Source organism: Phalacrocorax aristotelis, chromosome 8, assembly GCF_949628215.1.
Source record: "Phalacrocorax aristotelis chromosome 8, bGulAri2.1, whole genome shotgun sequence".
In the NCBI taxonomy this organism is placed as follows: domain Eukaryota; kingdom Metazoa; phylum Chordata; class Aves; order Suliformes; family Phalacrocoracidae; genus Phalacrocorax; species Phalacrocorax aristotelis.
In genome coordinates, this window is record NC_134283.1 from 37,672,958 (window position 1) to 37,696,190 (window position 23,233).

General features: G+C 42.1%; 1 protein-coding gene across 2 annotated transcripts in view; it reads right to left on the reverse strand.

Annotated features, from left to right (window-relative positions):
- The window catches only part of SGCD (sarcoglycan delta), a 217,808-nt gene that overhangs the window by 30,966 nt on the left and 163,609 nt on the right, over nucleotides 1–23,233 (reverse strand). For both annotated transcript variants that reach the window (XM_075102628.1, XM_075102629.1), the window contains exons 4-6: nucleotides 20,860–20,947; nucleotides 18,443–18,562; nucleotides 3,375–3,447 (exon numbers count right to left, since the gene is read on the reverse strand). In XM_075102628.1, the coding sequence (XP_074958729.1) occupies nucleotides 3,375–3,447; nucleotides 18,443–18,562; nucleotides 20,860–20,947 (281 nt within the window). The remainder of the gene's footprint in view (nucleotides 1–3,374; nucleotides 3,448–18,442; nucleotides 18,563–20,859; nucleotides 20,948–23,233) is intronic.

Genomic DNA, 23,233 nt, shown 5'->3' on the forward strand with positions numbered 1-23,233 from the left:
TAAATAAGTAAAAACTTTAAAATGTTCACAGAAGTATATCAAATAGTTTTTCAGCCATTTCTAGTCTTAGGTCATTATTAAAGAATATTCTAGATCCCAAACAGAAAACATGAACCATTAATAACACCCTGCATGAAACAAGACATTTATGAGCTCCGGCATTTCTACCACAACTGATACTGGGCTGAACAGGATTCTGGTTTTAGGACACGAGTCTCTCTGCAACACGGGAGAGCACCTCCTGAGAAGACTCAGCAGCAAAGCCCAGACCTGTCTCAAACAAGCACCAAACCAATCTTCGCAGCCTTGCGGCTCTGTAATGGGCTTAGCACGTGACAAACAAGCTCCGCACACATTGCCACCGGAACTTCTCCATCTAAACCACTGCAGACCAAAGTGTCTTAAAAAGGGCACTCAGAAAAGAGGACCACACTTTGTCTGTTCTCCAGGACGGTGACCACCTAGTAGAGCAGCTGGTTACTAACAAATGAATTAGGCTTTATAAGACCATTTGTCAGCTAAATGAGGACAGAAAGTCTGTTGAGAACGTGTGTGCTGTCGCCTGGAGTGTGTCAGTCTTTGTGACACATGGGCATGACTGAAGGCCTTTGGGAGATGGGAGGAAAACAAGGAAAGAAACAGGGATGACTAGCACGATAGCGTACTGCCTATCTTGCAGGGGAAATCAGTCTGTCTGCTAAGGAGAAGAGGAAGGGAAAGAAGACATGCAGATGGTCTGACTCCCAGTGGTGACAGGAGCAGTTGGCCTCCTCTCCTTCTGATAGTGACAGTCGCTGTCACCTTATTCTGAAGTCTCCTAAGGAAAAAGTGGGAGTCAGTATGGTACTGAAAAGAGCAAATGGATAAATCACGTAACTAATCTTAACCATTTGGTCTAGGATGAATGATGGAGGTCGGTGGCGCCTGGCGACAGCCTGCAATAGCTGAATGTGCACTTTCCCACACTGAGAACTTCAGCCTAAGGAGGAAAGAAATTTTGCACTATTTATTACAGAAAAAGGCCTTTTAGAGTCAAGCCAGCTACTGAGTGCATGTTTACAATGCTGCTTTCCTAGCAGTCTATGACAGCTTGGGACCCATAGGCTGCCATCTCATTCACTCTGATTTCACTGCAGCATCTTTTTAAATAGGCCAAAAGGACACCTTATGCACGCACTCTGCTATCAAAATAGGAAGGTACCAAAAATTTTCCCCCAGAGTAAGATTATTTTCTCTATTAACTCTGTACTGCACCCAAAAGGCACCTTTTTAACTAAGAAGCAGCCAGTGCTCCAACATGTAAAGAGAGAGATGGATGGTTCTTGGTCTGGGGAAGAATAGACTATTTGCTCTTGGGAAACCTTGCTTTCTCTACACAGTGCTACCATTGACTCTTTTCTGCTCAGAGTGGTGGAAAAAACATTTATTTTTGCCAAGATGAAATTTTCAGAAGCACACCAAATGTTTTAGGACCCTGCGGGACTTTTTTTTTCAAAGTAAATCCTATTCCATGATTTTCCCTTAAAAAAAAAAACAAACAGAAGAAAAAGAACCACCAGATTTTTACAGGACTTTTTTTACCCAGTTCACTAATTTCAAAGGAAGTCAGTTACCTAACAGGTCTCTACATAAAACAAGTGAAATAACAACTTGAATTTAAAGCAGATCAGATATATTGAATCAGCTCCTCACATGGACACTACCATTAATTAATTTCAATTTCATTTAACTTAATTCTCTTTGGAACAGAAGCATACTCAATCAGATTAAGGCCATTTTAATTCACATTTCTCCCCTCTAATATGACACCCTACACTTATTTGGATTAAATTCCCCTCCCATTTTTAGAAAAGTCCGAAGTAACCACAAACTTGGACCTAAATCTTGGATCTCTTTTGCACTACTGAAAATGGGACCTGGTTTTGCAAGTTACTTAGATGCTATTAGATACTTTAACTATGATCTTGCCTTTTTTTTACCCCCCTTGAAAATTTCAGCAAACATGGGCTGTGCCAGAAACCCTTTGCCCCCTGAACCTCACCTACAAATCCACCCACCCACTGACTGCTTCATACGCTTGCTCTGCCCGGAGAAACAGAGGGTACGTGTGCTCTGCACCACGGCACCCTGCCCTCCTCGGGCTCCCTTCCTCCACAGCAGACCCTGGAGCTGCCCTGGCAGTTGTACGTCAGGCTGAGCAGAGACCCCGTTTCCTCTTTTTTTAAAGGAAGTATACCAAGATTCGGAAAACCACAAAGCAGTGTTAAAGTCACCGCACGGAGAAAGAGAACAAACTTTCATAACAAACCAAATCATGCCACCACTGCACTTCTTGTCTGACATATGATTCCCAGAGTGCAAAATGGGAACAATTAGAGTGTTTCCAGGGAGAAAGTGAAAGATACCGAGAGACCCAAGGGAAGGCAGCCAGGATATTCTTCATGTTGCACGGTGATCTAGCTGGGCCATAGCTATCCCCAGTATCAGAGCAGAGAGAGTTAATGAGAAGTCTTCTGCCATCTCGGTGCATCTAGCAGTAAATCTGCAGCGCTCCTGCACAACTTCAGCTGTTGGAAGATTGCTTCATCCCCAGGAAAGGAGAGTTTGCAACCCAAGACCTAAGGACGAAATGTCCTTCCGGAGATTTTTTCACCTTTCCCCTCTCTTTTTCTAAAGAAGGATAATTAGAGCATTGATGGCAAACCCTGACAGCCCTCTTGGCCAGAAGATATCAGGATATTCAGTCAATAATTTATTAGGCCATACGATTAGTCTCTTGTCAGAGACTAGTCATCCAAACTAACCTGTAATGCCACACTTATTTTTTTTAAATATAAAATTAATATAATGTCCAGCATTAGCTTGAGGGCAAAGCTAGTTCTCAGGAGCTGTGCTGTTTATTCCCTCCCGATAGATTGCTGTCAGCAAGTGGCATCTCTGCGAGTGTCAGCAGTTACATGCATGCACACCTAGACCCTGTGTAGGTCAGGGAGGCTTTGCATTTCTGCAAGACAGATAATGCTGGAGAGCTTTATCTTTTTGCCTGCTGCTAATCCGTGTGATTCAGCACAGACTCCAGCACCTCCCTGCACAACCAGGAAAAGATTCCTCTACTTCTTTTCAAAGCCTGAGCCCAGGGTAAGCAGAGCATGCGACAGAGAAGAAACTATGCTCTCATGAGCTGTGATTGCCTTTAGCTTGGTCATATTACACGTAAACATGGCAGGTCCCTTCTCTTCCATGGCATCCCCTTGGTGATGCCTTCCAAAGCAAACCCCAAAGCTCTTATGCAAAAGCAGAAATGATGCCCAGCAGTATGCACAACTCCAACAAGTCGCCACTGAGTTACCGTTAAACCATATTCCAAAGTTTACCTTAGTTCCTTGAAGGGGTCTGCCCTGACATTGGGAGTTTCTATAGATTTAGGGAACACTGTGCCTTCTGCTCCTGAAATCACAAAACAAAACAGAGGACAAATTGTAAACATTATAAGCTGTTATCAGGGGAGTGATTGTCAAATCATATCTAGGTGCAATTTAACCCGTCACCTGACCCCATTTCTCTCTTGCACACATCCCTTCTGCCCCAGGAAATGCCAGACCTTGATCATCTGGAATTGGTTGCCTTGATTACAACCGGGATTTGCCTGTAAATTGCATTTCTGGCTGTAGAAGCAGCTGCTTGTGCCCTGACTCTGGGGTGTTTGCTGACCCAACTGATGCAGGGAATTTGGAAAAGAAAGCCCCATGGTAACCAAGCATCTAATCCAGCTACATCCCTCACTAATGAACCTGGATCCATGTCATGAAATTATTTCTTTTGCTGGGCTCTAAGAGATACTCAAAGGAGAAAACCAAATTTGGGGCCAATCACTCCACAGGTCTCTCAAGTCAGGCTGTGCTCCTGCCTGGGAAAAAGGAGGGAGGTGTCCACCGATGAAATGCAGTACAAACGGGCAGCAGGCTCTGCTCTAGTCCCAGTCCAGCCACCAGTTTGATTGTGACCCAGAAATCATTTAACTTCTGCTCATTTCCCCCTTCCCTTGGAGATGGTGGGGAAGGCAGTACTATCCCTTTTTGCTGAGTGGTTTAGGTCATGAGCTGTAAACTGCTAGGCAATATGAACAGCTTTCCTAAGTTTCAGGCCACTGAATCCTCTTCTGTGACCACCTACAAAGCTCAGGTTGGACCATTTCCTTCACCCAGCCATCCCTGCATCAGGTCTGTAGCTGTGACCGAGCCGTGTCGTGACTCTCTACAAAGATGTGCTCTCCCAGTTTCATTGTTTTAAGCCAAAGACAGCCCGCGCCATCCTCTGGCAAGCCTTTCTGCTAACTGTTCTAATTTAAATACGTGCATCTAATCTGAATTGGTCTCATTTCAGCTTTCAGCCACTAAATCTTCTTGTGTCCTTGCGTGCCAGCCAATCAGCCCTGCATGAGCAGACCCTCCACCTTCTGTAGGTAGTTACCGACAGTGACCCAACCACCCCAACCTTCTCTTTTATTCTCTGAAAATGTATGGCTTTCTGAATAATTTCTGGACTTCTTATTGCTTTTTTCTGAACAGATTCAACTTTTAAATACTCTGTTGGGGTACAGGAGTCCCCAAGTGCTGTCACTGATGCTCTGTGCTGCAGAACGTCACTTTCTCACTCCCACTGAAACTTCCAGTTAAAACATAGCTAGGAATGGTATTAACTTCCTTACACACAGCAGTGTGCTAGAAATTAATGTTCATGTTCTCTAACACACAGCTACCTACCCAGTGAGCAAGTATGACCTATATTCCTAAATCTAGACCTGTTGTCTTGTGTTCAGACACATTGTGAAAAATCAGTCATTCATTATCTGTATTCATCACAGCAATTTCAGTGTCAGCATGCAAATGGCACCAGTGGCCTTTTTTTATTTCTTTAATATTTTCTTTGATAAAGCTCTTGGTGCAAGCTACTGATCCTAATGAGATCTTTTCCATATTCTGTTTGAGACCTCAACATGTGCTATTATAATTGTTACCTATGTGCAGTCTAGAAGTCACCACTATAGAATAAAAAATGTTTTGAGATGATGCAAAACTTGTTAATACAATATCCTTCTGTAACTTCTGCTATAACTGAGAAACACCCATGGCTTCAATAAGACTACACTTTCTTTGCACTTAAACAAATTAACTAAGCTGTCCCACTATATTAAAGAAAAAAATTCAGAATGAAAATAAGCATTCTAACATTTATAAAAAAAACCAGCTCCTTTTTAACCTAGAGAAAAAGTAATCTCGAAGATGATAAAAGCAGTCTGAAGTTTGAAGCTTTATACTTGGGAATTGAAATTGATCCTATGGCACAATACAGATATTTAGCTCTTAACTTTACTATAAGCCTTCATCGTTACAAGTTGTCAAAAGCAGCTGTAACTTGCCAGCCATGAAGGTTATTATTATCAGATCTGTCCTCTCTCAACAGTTTCCAAATGATTTAAGTCTCTGCTTATCCACACAATTGCCTTGGCTATTAGCTTTCCAATGAAACTTACCAAAGACCCAGCCTGCACATATCTGCATAATAAAACAATGACTTTTGAGGGGAGGAAGATGAGGAAGTGCAGCTGGAGAGAGGCACATAGATATTCTTGTACCCTTTCCACCTGCATTGCTTAAATGATGACTTTATGCTGGTAATTTTAATTCATTTTTTCAACACTTTAAGTCAGCCACTTAAGTTATGCAAAACCCAAAATAACAATCTGCACATAACCGAAAATGCCTGCAGAATAAGGAGAAACTTTAGCATATTTCTAATGACTTGAGGTTTTCCAGGCTTTCGTTATTTAAATTAAATGCAAGAAGCAACCTTGGAAACAAAGCCAGCGAAGACTCCAATGCAGTAATTCCAGGAAGGCTGAAAACAAAAGAGCCTGCTACTCCTTTCCTCCATCTCCTTGTTTTCCTTTCCCTTCACAGAGTTCTTAAACCCTCTTTTCCTGTCTTTTTTTTATTCCCAGATCCATGGAAGAGTCCCGTATGCTCTGGGAACAGCAATGAGATTTCCAAATCCTTCTGTTTCTTTCCTTTGATATGAATTAGAAATGAATGCTACCTGCCTTGACAAGGCTTCCTTCCCTGACAATATAATTTCTTATTATTCTGTTTTAAGAACACCAAATCTCACAAAGGGCCACCTGTGCCTGTCACTGAGTGACATCAGCCACGAGGGGATGCCTAGGGACCACGACTGAGACATCCCTCTCTTGTCTCTGGCTGTCAGCAGCTGAGGGATTCCTTGAGCTGGCTGTGTCATCCAGCCACTGGAGAGACACCAATAAGCTTTCCTCACCTCACCTAATTATCATTTTAAGTGTTTACATTTCTGTAGCAGGGAACTCACAGATGAATTAAATACTCTGGAGAAGTTCTTCCTTTGGTTTCAACCTGCTGACTGATGATTTCACTGGATGCTTGTTCTGCCTTGGTCTGTGAAAAGCAGGGTATAACCATCCTCTTCTTCTTGTGCTACTAGAAATTTTGTAGACCTCAAATGTGCCCACTCCCACCAGCCCTCTCTCTTCTATGCTGAAGAGCCTCGGTCTCTGCCTGGGGGATCGGCAGCTCCCGCAGTACCTCCCAATGGAAACAACTTCCTTGGACAGATTCAACTACACTGGACATTTGTGTCAAAGCCTAGCTCTTGGCCACTATAGAAGTCCCTGGCCAGGCTGTGGTAGCATCAGTGTTGGATGGTGTTGACAGTGAAGGCATTAGGCTGGAGGAAGTGACCTCATTTAGTGATTTTACTAAAGGCTTTGGCAAAAAAAGAAGGAAAGTTTGAGGGAAATGTGCTGACGACACTGAATTGGGCTACTCTGGCTCTGCAAATGAGAACTGGGATGTCATGGAGAAACAAATGTTTGACCTCAGGGAGCGGAAGAAGAAAGAGAGTGTGAAATTTAAAAATATGAATTCCAAGGTCATGTGCTTAGAAAGCAGTAGAAATTTCTCCTCAGTGTCGGATGCTCCCAGGATGGAAACGCCCCCGGATAAAGGCTGAGTGCTACTCATGATTCATGGCAGCAGGACAGGGCCAAAGGGAAGGCAAACGTGGCATTAAACTGAAAGGCAAGAGGGAAGTCTAACAGGAACATAAGAAAAAACACATTATTTTAAGAATCATCAGTGAATCCTTGAACTATTATGTAGCCCCCAGCTCATCCCCAGTGAGGAAAGCAAACAGAGAGGAAATACTGTCATGACTGCATGAACATAAAAACTCTATCCTACAGAAGAAGACAGGAAAGACTTGGCTTTTTAGCTTAGCAGCATGATGGCTAAAGCAGGATATGAATGCTGTGTATAAATACATTAGGAGGATAAATGACTTGAAGGAAAAAGAACTACTGGCTCTAGGCCAATGTTGGCATGAGAGCAAGAGGCAATAAACTGGTCCCAAATATACTTGGGAAGAAAAGTGTTTTCTAGCCAAAAGAGGAATAAAAGTGGGAGCAGCTTTTCAGTCAGATGGGACAGACAATCTAACAGATTTGACAAATTTATGACTATAAAAAGTGGCATCTCAAAACCAGGGGACAAGATTTGCATGACCAGAAAGTGCCTTCTAGTCTTGCACTCCCCTAGTTTTATTTTCACTGTCCTCTACCTGAGGAATGATGAGTTTTGGCAACTGGTATTAATGCACAGCTCCAACAGTTCAAGAATTAGCTGCTACAATCTCCCTTCTCAATCAAAGCTACTATATCCCTCTTCTCTCTTTATGGAGTATAAAGCAAATTTATATTACATTTATCATCGTACAACACAGCTTCTGGTTCCTGAATTACCTGTTTTTAAAACATTTGCTATCTACCATGAAAAATGCATAATACAAAATTTCTATTTTGTTGCAAAGTACTGAAAATATTTTTTTCAACTTATGAGACACTCTGCTGCTGCTAAGGGCAGCTTACCTGAGCCAGCCAAAGACAGTTAGGAGAAAACAATCATATAATTTGTATTTAAACATACGATACTGTACATCCCATGGCAATAAATTATTCTTTCTCACAGCAACTTCTATTAAAAGCCATACCTACCTATTCCCTCTTCTGACATTGTGTAATTTACCACCGATAAATGTTCATAAACAGTTTGACTGAAAAATCCATAAAGCCATTTCAGCTTTATTTTAAGTTCCATTTAATGTCCCTCAAAAATTATTTCATCAATGTGTTTCCATCAGCTGGTTCTCTGCCCAATAACTTAATTCCACACAATCAGTCAGGAACTTATAAAGCATATGACAGGATCTACCTAAAGTGTTTTGAATCACCATAAAGATTCACTCAAAGAGTGGGTTTTTTTTCCCCCTTCTAGTGCATGAGGTGTGAGGGCACAAATGTCAAAGACCCCTATGTGCATTCACTTTATGTAAGAACAAAAATCAAAAGTCCTATGGCAAGGGAACATTTATAGTTCAATTTCAGGGTTTAGGGATTTTTTTTCATTTCTTTCTCTTCTTTCATTTGAGACTCAGAATAAAGACTGCATGAGAACAGGTCTGCCAAATAAGAGTTTGCATCTTCTCTGGCACTAGCGGTTTCTTAGAAGCCTACTGACACATCCAGGACACAAGCCCGGTTGTGGTTTGGACCACTGCAAGTGAGTTGCTGGAGCAACACCTCCAGCTTTTGAGCTGCTCCTCTCACCTCCCTCTTCCCATTCTGCACCTGCCACACGAGCCTCCATTGCCACTGGTCTGTTGCATCTTCTGAACAGCTGCAGCTCTTGCTCAGGAAGACACTGTCCTTTCTTGCTGCAGAGCATGTGCCTGGCACAGCAATCTGTCCTCACTATTTCCAACGCGGAAGCAACAAAATGAGCCAGCGGGCTGGGCTTTTGGCAATCATCTTGCTCTACGACACGAACCCAAGACATAGCATAAAACAAGGCATTTGTTTATCTCACTTTTGCATTGAAACAAAGCAGAAGCATCATGTTCTGTATGTGCATGTTGGTCTGCCAGCCTCCTGTTGAAGAGTGCCTTTTGAAGCATCAGCCCTCTTCATCCAAATGGGGAGCTGGTTGATCAACCTCATGAGCTTTGTGAGAAAAGACCGGGAGATAACTAACAGCCGACCAAGGCACAGGCTCTGGTGTGAGCTCAATACTGGCTGGTTGCCAGCAACCAGGGGAGAGAGGAGTTACAAATGCCCCAAGTGGGAGCAAATATCAGCTAGAACATGCTTCTTAACTGGCAACAAATCCAACCAGAGGCAAGTGGGCATCAACAGTTCAGCTTTCCAAGCTGTCTCTTGCTTTCCCTGTGTGCTGCAAAAGTGCCTGAGCTGCACGACACTGCCCTGGCACCTTCCCTGGTGCAAAGGCAAGGGCCTGGCCAGAACTGGGCTCCAGCTACCGTGGCACAATACTGATCGTATCGCTCCCTCTGCACAAAACTTGCTCTAGGCTTCTACTGCTGGAAGGGAGAGAGGAGCTCAAATGCAGTGTGATGAGAGGTATTTTTAGACTAATGATTCATGCTCCTGCTGTTGAGGGTAGGTGGCAATCAGCCGAACAGCACTTGGGGGTGAATGGAACATGAAGGAGAGAAATCAGGTTTCCACTCAGGTGCAGATGCACCTGGTCAGCTATTCCCCACTTTCCTTTTTCTTTTCTTTCTAGACATCACATCTCTTTCCCACTCTGTGTATTGTTTTAGTAATAATTCAAGACCTACAGTACAACTTTAGTGTTGCATATCACTGCTCTATAACGAAATTGGGGTCTCAGAGCCCTGTGATGGACTTGGTGATTAAGCTGGCTTAAGCGTATCTTCTCTTTAGTGCTCTGTCTTAATGTAGCACTGTGCAAATGAGGGGAGAAGGAGAAGGATTAGCTATGATTTTTTACAGCTAAAGAGGCAATGTGTAGCACGCTGGAGATCTCCATAAACTACCTCTGTTCCCACTATCATTGATCAGGACACGTTCAGCAATTTGTTCATGAAAACACCCATCTGACGAGGTTCTCTCCTCTGTAGGTCTCACCAAGGTAATATGTGACAGTCTCAGAAAGGTGTCTGAGCAAACCAATGTCCAGGAAGTAAACCTAACGCAATATAGGTATAAATGATTTGTGCCCCCTTCTTTTAATTCCTAGCTTTAAAAGCTTTATTCATCCTTAATTTATGTTTTTAAATGGATGAATATAGTAATTGCTGTTGCTCCCCTTGAATCTTATCAAATCTGAAATCAATAAGAGCTCCATTTCAGGGCCCAATGATAATAGCATGGCTAGGTTAAGCCAGTGCACTGAACAAAAGCCATAAAGCTTCATTCATGTTTCTTTCTAGGATACTATAAAAATAGTTCATTGCAAAGGTCTGTCTGTCTGCCTACCTCCATTATCAGAGTGTTGGGGAGTTGTTGTTTTAAGGGCAATCTATGTAATGAAACCATGTGCAGCATCAACAAAGGTGTTTATAATAAAAATGTAATGTAGTTTATTCAGAATCTTTTAGATGTTGGTCTTGGCACTGTATGCACATGGGGAGTGAGTCAACCCTTAGGCACTGGGCTGTGGCTGAGGTAGGCCAGAAGGGAACTCCCTGTGAGTCCAGCACCGCCAGCTCTGCTGGGTAGAGGAGGAGCACTTATCTGACTCATAGTCCCAAGAAATAAATGGAGCCTGGTTTTAAGCTAGAAAACTTGCAAACAATAAGATGAGCTGCAAGCTCTAAGATGAGCATGTTGGTCATTAGTGGTGTATGTGTCTGTAGATGCAGGTTGATCTTCAAGAGCCTAGCTTCAGTGGTTGAACGTTTGAGAAATATAAAGGGAATAACAGAAAAGAAGGGCTTGCATCCAAACCGAGAAAAGACATACAAAGAAAGGTTGCTACGACTTATGCTGACCTCTAGATATTTCCTTCTTGACTAGTTTTGGGGTCCTTCAATACTTTTTCTGCAGCTGAACAATAGCAATGTCATCACTGAATTCCTTTGAAGCTCTTCTTGGCATTCTTGTGCAAAGTTGCAAAGAAACTCAGGAGAGCACCTGAAGTAGGAATACACAGTGGAAATTTATCAAGGAGAATATTATGCAAGCTTCAAAGAGATCAGGTTGGAAGGCTGTGGAGGACACTTAGGAAATAAAATACAAATCTGCCACATTTTTAAACTTGATTTCAGTGTTTGGTAAGTGTACAGGATGTTTCTTTCATAATCCTTGTGACATTTAATCAATATTAATCTGACGGTGGATGATTCCTCTTTTTCCTTAAACAGGATTAATGTAACGCAATCTGAACACACATTTCAGCCTGGACTAGAAGCCTAAACACTTTACAAAAATGCTATCCTTTTTGCCTGGAAGGTACTTTGAAGTAAACACAAGGAAAACTCCTCAGTATAGTTTTCTACTAATATATATATATATATATATATGTGTTTTATGTATTATGTATCTTATAATATATAGCTGTATTATTTTGTTATATAACAACAGAAATGTTCTCAGTATGTCTCCCTCCTCACACACATTGTTCCCTCCAATGAAAGACAAGTTTACAATCTGGGTGAGCAGATTTTGAAAAAGGAGGACAATGTTATTTGAAGTTGGAGTTAAAAGGAATGGACAACAGTGTCTATGCTATTGCCCTCAAGGCAGCAAAGCAATCAGAATTATTCATTCAAGAACTGTATGTTTGCTCAAGATCTTTTAATTTTAATTTCTTCCTTTATACAATGGGAAAAAACCCTTTATTCGGAAGAAAGAATCCTGAAATCCCACCCCGGCCTCTGGGGAAAAACCCCCCACCCAATTCAACCAAATAATTTCTTTCTACATAGCTTTTTAATTCCTTGTCACTGCTGATTACAGGTTAAATCACTTCTTCACACCTGACTTTTAGGTTGATACAACAATAGTGCAATTCCTAACTGGGAGCAAAAAAGAATTTTCTTGTGGCTTTAATCATTGATGGGAACCACATTATTTTTCTCTGCTCCTCCTTAATTTTCCTAAATGCATTTTTTTCCAGCACCACAACTCTGCAATGAGTGCAAAGAAATTTGATGAAACTCTGTTGCCATGACTGAATGCTACGGACAGTGGAGGCTGTTTCCAGTCTTTTTAGTGCCAGTGCTAAAACCTGGTATCTTAATTTTCCAGCGTATTTCCCTACTTTGCTAATTTTATTCTCTGTCCCCTTTCCACAGGATCAATGACTACTCAACAGCTTGGCAATTGCTCCAGAACTGCATTAGCATTACTGCTTAATTACCTATAGGGAGTGCGTAGCGAATATTCGTAGCTGCTTCCTAAAGAAGTTCATACATCTCCTGCAAAAGGTCAAATGCCTGTCCAAGCCGCATGAGCAGCGCAGTCGTGGCAAGCTCCTTTCTCCTGCCAAGAGCGCAGAAGGGAGCTCTGGAGCAACTGTTACCTCCAGGCGCCTCGAGGCAGCCTGAGAAAGCAGGAGCTCATTTGCAACTGGATGAACTGGGAAAGGCCTCTGACCCAAGGCTGTATTAAGGACACTTTTTTTCAGGAAAACATACAAAATCCACAATACTAAGATTCAAGCTTGGTATTTATACTCAGCTGTAAAGTTGCAGCAGCCTCAATGGTGAGGCCAGAAAGCTCCGTTTCCTCTTCTGATCAGGCCTGATTTCAACACTTGGCTACAAAAGTTGTTCCCTCTGCCGCAAACAAACCAGCAAAATGCCATTTTGAACTCATAATGGCTGCTGTAAAGGGCAACTGTGCATGTCCTGACCCATAAATAACTGCTTCTGAAGGAAGGTGCAGGCAGCAAAAATGGGTGTAATGCCTGGAAGTTGTTAAATTTCTAGCTTACACCACCCTCTGAAATGGTACCAGTCAAATCCACGAGCTTTGTGGATTACTTTCATGAAATATAACTACCCTTGCACTCATTAAAATTACTCTGCTGTAAATATTGCAGCAAACATAAGGTAGACAGGACATGCCAAGAAGCTACTAAAATTGTAATATTGAGGAAATGTGAGCAGAGGCCTTTAACCAGTCTGGCATTGCAGCCACAGTTCTGCAGGGTTCCTCCCAGATCAAGCTAAAACAACACTCCCTGAAAATGTTTGTAGATGTTAAGCTTTAGAACCAGCTGAGCCAGCTTACACAGATATATTAGTTTACCACATTCGTATTAAATTGTGTTCTCCTTTTGTCCAAAGTGAAGAACACTGGAAATGCTTTTATAACCCTTCCATGGGTAATGAAACCCAGCACTTTGTATTCTGCAAATACAGAGCAGGTTTCTCCCTCTGCCCCCAAGAACAGAAAACCCCAACCCAAACCCTCCCATTTACAAGAGCTTTTTACAAGACGATCATGCAGTGATCTCATCGACTATAACCTTGGCTTGTGCTGCTTTTGTCATTGGTGTTCCTTTGCTAAAACCTTTAAAGCCCTTAATATACAGCTTATAAATAAAATGCTGGAAATGTGCCTTGGAATTAATTACTCCAAACTTATGTAATAAATTTGCAATAACATTTCAACAGCTGACTCCTCTTTTCAGGTGCCTACCCAGGCACCTGGAGAGAAACTGGAACAAATGCTCCCAAACTCACATTCCTGGGAGTCTAACCTGTGGTCAGCATTTGTATGCTCCACATGGTTCAGCGCCCAGAGGGAATATGCTACAGTGGAAAAAAGCTACAAGGTAGAAATAGAGCTACTGGCTAATTATATGATGGGAGGGCATTCAAGGGGACGGCGAGATCAAAGGTATGTTTTAGCCAGCCACAGTGCTGGGGACAGCTGTAATGTGTGGCGGGTGGGTCACACGTCTCCTGCAGAGACGCTCCTGCAGTTTTTACACTGGGAGATGAAAGGCATCCTACCTCATTCTAAACACAGCTATTCTAGTTAGAGTTTGCCAGAGGGAAAAGCTTTAGCCAAATTTTTATCATTAGGCTATATTAGAAGAAAAGCTTATGCCATGGTAGTATAAATGTCTGAGTGAGAGGCACATTTTCCAGGGACCCAGAGTGGGAGTGATTTGGGAGCAATCCCTGTATTCTTCTATTACAGAAAAGGGACCTTGCAGTTTTATGATTAATCCTATCCCTATTCCAAAGCAAAATGGTAATCTTGAGTAGTTAATAAGTGTGGCTGATTTGTTATGGGACAGCATCCAGCCCATGCAATCCTACCTCCCACGCAAAACTTCCTCCACCACTCAAAACCAAGGACTGCAAAAGCCTGTAAGCTGCAGGAATGTGTCTTTTGCATTTTTATCTCAGCTCACTGCAATGCATGTGGATTCTCATCAACATTTAGCCTTAAAAAAAATCGGTTAAATCCATCATAAATATTAAACACTGGAGTATACTGGCAAGTTTCCCTGAAAACAAACTTCAAAAAAATAATCTCCAAAAAAGATGTCAAGGCGTTGGGAGAACTGACACTGTCATGTCATCAGATGTTTTCTTATAAGGTTAAATTAAGCATCTGACCAGAGTTTAATTTCTGTAAAAACTCATGCTAATTTAAAGTGCTTTAGATTTAATTAAAAATGCTTTTCTATAGAGATAATAATGTAACTCTGTTAATTAGCATCAAGTGGCATCTAGAGGGCATATTTAAAAACTAATCTGGAGAATAAATAGAGCTAATTAACAGTCAGAATAATGCTTTATGATTGTCTTTTGTTTATAAATGCTATAATGTTCAATATGCTATTAAATGAAATTGGTAATTAATATATATCAAAGTTATTTTTTAATGCTCTTTTAACTAAAGAGTATTTCTTATGCACCATTTTTAGACGATCCGAACACGTTTCATTTCTGGAGGGAGGGAGGAGGGGGGAAGGAGAACGGCTGTGTGATGTACCACATATGAATTCAATTAGGTCCAGCTCATTCATCTCCCATAACACAGACTGTAAGCATTTATGAGCCCGCAGGGGACATCCAGTGAGGCATCAGTTTGCATCTACGTGGTGTGTGCCGAAGTGCACTGCTGACCGCTGCCAGCGCAGAGAAGGTTTGCGCTTCATGCCACACACAAACCCAGGCGCAGCACCGTGATGCCATTTAGCAGGCAGAGAAGTGCCAGATTTTGCCTTCAAAAGTCTCAGCCTTGCAAAACCAGAGTCACAGTTCTGAGAAATGAGAACAGCTCTGAGGTTTGCTGTAGTATCTTTTAAAAGACCATGAGGTGCTCGAATACTATAGGAGTGAAGCTTGTAATAAAAGTGGTGCTGACAGTGAGGATGTGCTGCCATCCAATCCTACCACAAGAGTGGAGGAGACGGCTGGGAACTGCAAGCACTCGCAGATCAGCTGGAAGAAAAAGGGCAGACCAGATTTGGCATAAGGCTCCATTTCTACATGGCTTTGTAGGCAAACATGAGCTCCTCCTGAGTCATCTGGACCAATGCAGCTGATGAGCTCCCAGCTGGCTTTGAGTAAGGCAGAGGGAATTTGTGCTTGTGTCTGGAAAAGGTTGGGTAGGTGTTACCAGAGCTGATCATGGCTAAAGTGCTCAGAGGGCTGCCCTTGCCCTCAAACAGAAGTTCCTGTTATCCTCCAATCTCTCCTATGACAACAGGCTTGACCAGATTCACTAAATTAAATAAAATCATTGAAGTGCTCTATACTACATCATGCATGAAAAGCAGAGGGGACCAACTCTGTCTTTCTGTGTCCTTCAATGGTTAAAAATCAGAAATAACCTCCCAAAATACAATTAAAATAAAAAGCACTTTCATCTGGTAATCTGCACTACCCATGCTGTGCAATTTTTTGAAGCACCATCAAATGCAGCACATCCTACTTGTATTTTTTTTAATGCCTAATTCTATGTATTCCTCTCTTTTTGATTCCTTGCTAATGTTGAAAAATCCTTTAGCTACCCAGAGCAGAGTCCATTTCAAAAAAAGAAAGTACCTCTTTTCTCATGACAAGGCTTCAACATTACTTTGTAGAACAAACTTTCAGAATCAACTTTGAAGAGTGTACAAAGAAAAAAAAAGTAATTATCATTAACAAGATTAAAAGCTAGCCACAAGCCCAATAACTGCTGCTCTAACCTCTGTGAGATGACTTTCAAGCCAGATTGCAGACATACACTTCCTTCTATGACAAGTACGTGTTCAGCAATAACAAGAACAAGTTGAGATTATTTACGTAGCATAGATAGGTGTCAGCAGACACATTCCGACAGCACCTGAGATCCCAAACACCAGAAAAATGATCAAAGGAATTTGTCTGTGTTCTACAAGTTGGACTAGCCTCAAGTGCAGACAAAACCCTGGAAGAAATACGAACATATGGTATAACACTTCCCAGCATGGCAAACAGCCATGGCAAACGCTTTTGGAGATAAAATTAGACTGGGGAAGGAAAGCTGGAGAAAAACAAAGCCAGGCATGAACTCTGAAAGCATTTCAGCTCAAGGTCATTGAAATACATGCCATGTAACATCACCAGTGGTATAAATCTACCTTTCCTTTTCTGATAGATCTCCATAAGCCAAATAAACCCCAAGGAACACTCAGTTGCAGATAAAAATGAAAGTGCACTACAGTGGTGAGCAATATTTTTGATGTTTTTTTTTTCTGGAGGCAGAAACTCAAAATAGCTATCAAAAATAATTGCTGGTTTCTCCAAAGTACAAAGTAAATAAAAAGCAATATTTCTTTAAGTATGTAATCTAGAAGGGAGTACTTGCAACCTGTAAGGAAAAGTTTCTGTATTTGTTCTGAAGAACCAATGATAGAAATCTCTCACTTTTTAAGGCCTTCAAGAAAACACTTAAAAACTGTTGCTTCCTGACTTCACCTACCCTGCACAAGGACTGTACAATTAATTAGCTCTGAAGGGTTCAGTGGGAAGGGAGGTTTGTGGCAGAACACAGACTGTGACAAACGTTCCCCAGCTCTGTAACACCGCAAGAATTTTGAATGGTCCTTTTCAAAGTTTTAAGCTAAAAAAGATACTGGTAATTTTGTGAGGTTCAACAGTTATCCTATAAAAGTCACCTAACTTTGTACAGCTGGTGACTGAGCTAGTCCAGTATGTAACAACAGTGACCTGCAAAGAGCAACACCTGGCCTGCCTCTACAAACAGGAGCCATCTAGAATAGCATGACATCAGGTAACAAAAAATGTTAAGGGTTGGATACAAAGTCCCATTCAAGATGGTTAGACTCTGAGGCACTCATTTTAAGCTCGTTTAGGTTATACATAATATACTAATAAATATTACTATGTAATATGTAGAAAGAAGAGTAATTAAAAATACTATATATCATTCTAAGATCCTTCACTTTTAGGAGTTACTAGATAAGTAAGGAACAATTTGGAGTGAAGAGATGCATCCAAATCAAGCCATTGGGAAACAGGTATCAGCACATCCACAGAGACAGAGGTACTGCTATGTGACTAACTGCTAGCAATATTGAGCTACCCGGTCTGGTCCTACATGAAAACATTCACGAGCAAATCTTAGCCTAACCAAAGACCATGGATTGAACTGGAGAGCTAGAGAATTCAAGTTCCTAAGAGGCAATTTCATAGAACGATTAAACACATTTTAAAATTTTACAATTTCCATAACTGGTTCTTTTCTCTAATTAAAAAAAAATCAAAACAAACAATAAACAACCCCATGGCCCCAACCTAAAAGTCCCCAGTTTTTTTTTAGGAAATACTGATGTAAAGCCTAGCAGGCAGGACAGCTGGGGAGGCAGACCCTGCGTGGGCAAAAGGAGAGCTCAAGCTGCCCCCTCTGTCTTTCAAGGCAGACGGGGAAGTGTTGGCATTGGGAAGGTTGGCCTCTGCTCCCATGCTCGGGGCGCTCAACCCAGCCGCAGCACAGCCTGAAGGTGGCGCAGAGATGCACAATGTGCCCTCACATGTGGCTAGGGAAAGATAACTAAAATAACAGACACCAAACTATTCAGAGAATTAGTAAGAGATCTTAATTCATGCTGACTTTTTCACTGCAGGTCTCATCCTTGGTGCTTGAATTTAGAATGAAGGAGGAGCTGGTAAAGGTGGTGCAATCAAAACTATGAAGCCTGAGGTTTCCCTATGCGCAGTGACTGCAGCCATGGAAGCATCCTTACAGCGATCCCTCACTGCCCTGCATCCCAGACCCAAGGGGTAAAGTTGTTCAGTCTCCAAATCTGCTCTTAAAGCTGCTTCACTGAGCCAGACAAACCACTTCCGGGGGAGGTTTTTTTCCCGCAGGGGAAATAACACATTGTGCAAGTTAAGAAAACCCTCAGATAAAAACTCCTGGCCATTATCTGCTTGGGAAAGATTCAAGCAATAAAGACAGCAAAAGGCTTTATCTCCAAAAGCAGCCTTCCCCAAGCACAAAGGGAAGATAGGCAAAACTATTCTAAAATTAGAAAAGGCGCTTATTAAAACAGTGATTTAGTGAATAATCTTTTACCTAAAACTCTCAATCTCTCTGCTCCAACCACCACTTCGTTGTCATCTGCAGAAAACAGCAATTTTCCAGCGAGGGTTTTCACCTCAAATTTTTGGCTGTGTGCTTCCACTGCTTGGGGACCTAGAGGGAAGAAGAGATTTAGCACAACCTTTTAGTGAAAAGTGTAAGAAAATCACATAGTAGCTTCATACATTTGATAAGTTCATCTGCTAAGATTATCCTAATAGCTCTGCAGATACAACCTGCATCTGACACATCAAACAGGGAGGTCTGTGCTTTTCAGGGGGTGACCTCTCATTAGAAAAGGGCTCTGTTTTCTACCCAAATAACAACCCCTCAACTATTTCTACTTATGTTTTTGTTAATGCTTATGTATGTCATAGAATCACCATTGAACTCGGCATAGCTGGGACGTCTTTACAAAAAGACAGACCCACATGTGAAATAGCAACGAATATACCCAGCCATGATTTGAGAGTGTTGGTGCAGCTGTAAGAGGCATCAAGAGTTCCTGAGCACATTTTGCTGGACTGATGCTGCACTGTAAAAAATTCTTGGTTTTCTGCCTGTGAAACATACTTGGATTAAAATGTTATCGGTGTCATGCACAGTCCAATTTGGGGGAAAATTAAAAAAAAAAAAAAAAGACAAGCACCACCACAGGAGCAAATCTTTTCTTTAGACCATTTCGACCATGTGCAGGCTAAGACAAACAGCAGACTAACCCACATTTCAGAAAGTTTTTAGATGGGTAAAACTTTCCTTTGTAGCTCTTACTGCAATTCTGCCGGTTCTCCTGCAGGCTGCTGTGCACGGCAGTGCTGGAAAGCCTCTGGCAATGCGGTTTGTCATGGAGCCCCATCAACATCAGCTGCCTGAATAGCAATTCTGTGCAGGTCTGTGGCTCAAAGGCTACAAAGAACAGACCCCTCTATTACCCGACTTAGGCTAAACTTTTGACAAATCAGCACCTAACAGCCCTGTGCAAGCCAGTCCAAGCCACAGCGTCCCTGGAAAATGCCACTGCACCAGGCAGATGATTGGACTTTGCATTACTTCTGGCCACCTTCCTGACTAGTCCCATTTCTCAAAAGACAAGAGAAATAAGACCTGAAAGCAGTATTTTCTTAAAGGCAGGTTCAAGCTTCATCTATACCCAGCATTTCCCTGTACGGGTCATCTGTATTGGCAACAGGGCACACAAAGAACCGCGTGCATGGTTTGTACCACAGAAAAGTAAGGCTATGCTGAGATCCCTGGAAACACTTAAAAATCTTGCAGCTATTCTGAGAAAACCCATTACATTTGAGCTTTAAGTTTGATTTGTATCTTGCTAATTAACTGCCTCCCTACTCATCACTGCAGCATGCACTACATGGGTCCATGTCTTTGCTCCTCTCTGGAACCAAAGCTGCTGCCGAATGCAGAAAAGAGCTCAATAATGAGATCACACCGGGAGATGTCACTGACTGCGTCCTCCCAAGCTCTCGTGAAATGGAGGTGCTTAAGTGAACCAAATGCCCTCTTGAAAATATATAGAGAACCAACAAACTAAACACGTTCATTCTGATTGTGAGAATCAGGGAGCTTGGGGTTGAATTTATTTCCTCCCTTCAGGCAATTTTCATGTGTGCTGCTTAAATCATTGCTTACTGAAGCTGCATATTTAATTATTTAATACTGTGACTAGAGGCCAAGATGTTATATAAGCAAACCAAACACGCCAGTCTCACGTAGAAACAACATGTTTGCGGATTACTGGCTCTGACACACAGCAATACTTCTCCCAGTCCCTAGATAAATCTCAATAAATAAATATCTATCCTATATCATATATATTATATATTAGAATATATAATGCATTAGGCTCTTTCAAGCCAAATTACACATGCATTCATTCAAAGGCTGCTGTGCACTGGGGCTTTATGAAACACCCATTTCCCTTTCAAACACACACATATTTGGGAGCAGGATAGTGTCCTTCATCAGCAGAAAGGCACAGAGAGCTCTAAAATTGCAAAGCATCCCAACCCAGCCAGAGTTAATCAGCAGAGTTCCCAAGATCTCAGGCAACTTAAAAAGTGTCTCAGGAAAAGCCTGTGCCTGTTACAACAGAAATGTCACCCTGCATATGTTCTTCTTGACCCTGAAGTTGTACAACTAACCTTTCTGTCTCTGGATTGGCTTTCAAATGAAAACGATGGTCTGCTTCATTATCAGAAAGCACCAGCCAGCTGCCTTTCCAGCACGGCTTTCATGTCTCTAGCTTTGTTTCTACAAAGTGGAGCAAAGTTTTCATTTGTACTTCACAAGACACCTGGGCTCCCCTCCTGTGTGCTAAAGCCAACGCAGCATCCCACAACACACCCACTTTCATCCTTTCTTAATTCTTCCACGCAGCTTTTCTCCCTCCTTACCTGTTACAAGGCGAGTAAGGACTTTAGTCTTCTCATTGAGGATGTTCACTGTCACATTTCTGGCAGACTGGAAGTATAGTGGGTTGCCCTGGAATGAGACCATGAGATCAAGAACGTGAGACAGGGATGGCTGCCCAAGACCAGCCTGCCTGAGACACCTGGAGCTTTGCCTAACTCTGATGGGCTGCTGTTAATGGCCCCAAGGCTGGGTGTGTGGTTGAGGTGCAGGCTAGCCTGCATCAATTTTTATTGTCTGGGATAAAACCATAGTCCACACCTTTGACCCAGATAATGTACCAGAGGCTAGTGTTGTTTTAGGGATGGTTAGCTTTATTGCCAGTATCAGCCAACCAGCTTGTTATCTGAAAATGTGCAGGTGATACGGGACCTGACCTAAGCTTCCTGAAGGTCATGGTGTTTTCGGAGGGCGGCTGACTGCAGCAGTGCGTCTCAGAGTCAAATCTGCAATATTTCACACAGCTCCAGATGACTCCCTCGGGTGACTGTGTCGGCATACCACACAGCCACATGAGTGAGCCGTGCCCAAGGGCTGTGAACGAGAAAACCTTATTAACGTGTAGAAAGTGCCTTTGATCTCAAAGCACTTATGAACCATCTGGCATGCACCACCATCACATTCCAGTCTGGGATGCCAGCTTGGGACTAGACCTGTCCCATCTGGTCTGGAGATACACAGGACATGAAGTCTTCCCCACTCAACCACACAGATTTCTACCAGCTTTCCATTTTTATTCTTTAAATATACCTCTGAGAGAAGAGTTAAAGCAGCTGTTAACACACAGGAGCCACACAGCTACCTGGCAGCATCCATCTCAGGTATTACTCCCGCAGAGTGAAGCCAAAGAAAACCCACAGAGAAAACCATCTGGCTCCTTCTGTGTGCAAATGCATCCAAGACACTTGAGAACTTGTGTTTTCTACAGGCATTCCCAGTCCACGCAGTTGGTTTCTCAGGGGCTATTAGCACAGGGCGGCCCCAGCTTACATCAGCCAAGAGTCTAATGTGCAAGGTGGAAATTCACTGCCAGTGTCTAAAGCAGGCAGCTGATTAAATTCATCAACTGACTAAGGCATCGGTTTGGCAGAGGGGACAAAAACCCAAGAAAACCAGCAAGGAGTTGAAAATTTTACGTCCACGTGCTTCCCACACCAAAGTCTCTTTCCAGTGTTTCAAAATCCTTCCATTAGGAATGAATAATCAGGATGGCAATGGAGGATTGTGGAGGTCAGGCATGTTCTCCTTGCCTCTTGATTTTATAAGGAACACAAATAATATTTGCATTGATGCCATTTTTCTGGATCATGGCAGAAAGACTAGATGACTGTATATAAAACATAACAGAAGCACAGGAATGCACTCATGGGAGTCCTGTGATGGATTGGAGCTTCGAGGAACACTTCTAGTGATTTGTAAATGATTCCCAGCAGTGTTTGCAGAAACAAACCTCAAAAAACTCAAACAAAACCAGCCCCACGTGTGAACAAATATTCACAATGATTACATTTGGTGCCTTAACTATTTGTGCTGCGTGCACCCATGGGATCAGCCCTTCAGCAAAGAAGGGGGAAATGAGATTTGTTTGATCAATTGTAACTAGACCATTATGGCTACATTCAGACTATTTACAACTGAATAAAAATAATAAAAAGAAAGAATTCCACTTAACCATTTCCAGACCACGGCCAAGTTTCCCAAGCTCTTGGTGTCTCTGTCTCCTCATACACTAAATGAGGAGAAATCATCCATATATACCTCTGTGATGTGTTTGAAAGCTTAAGTAATATAGTATCTGAAACTGAAACATGATTAATAAGTTAGAAGTAAGGAGCAGTGGTAATGACTGATAATGATGCTCTTTTTTATTATTTGTATTCTTCTAGAACCTAGAAATTAATGTTGATTACTATTGTACGGTTAATAGAACAGGAAAAAAGATGGCTTCACTTGAATACCCACTTGCTCTGGTATTAATTCCCCGCAGCCCTGATCAGGGATCTAATTTGAACACCCCCAGCGACAGCAGTTTGCTGCTACATTTTCATTTCACACTTAGAGATGAAGGATATTTTTAAAGGCAGATAGCTACAATCTGCATAATCTATAGTCATAGGTGCGACTATAACCACTACAAACATGCCGTATCAAGCACAGAAAGGTCACATTTTTGACTTTCGCTATTTGACTTTTGTTTGTGGAGTTGTGCAAGCAGCTAGAGTGTTTTGAAAAGGCCAGGAAACCTTCTACTCCAGATTCAGGTAGGAAAAATTATTAAATCCCCCAGCTTTGAAACTCTCTTACTGATCTGCATAACAGGAGATCCCACTACAGAAGTACTACAAGATAAGCCAAGTG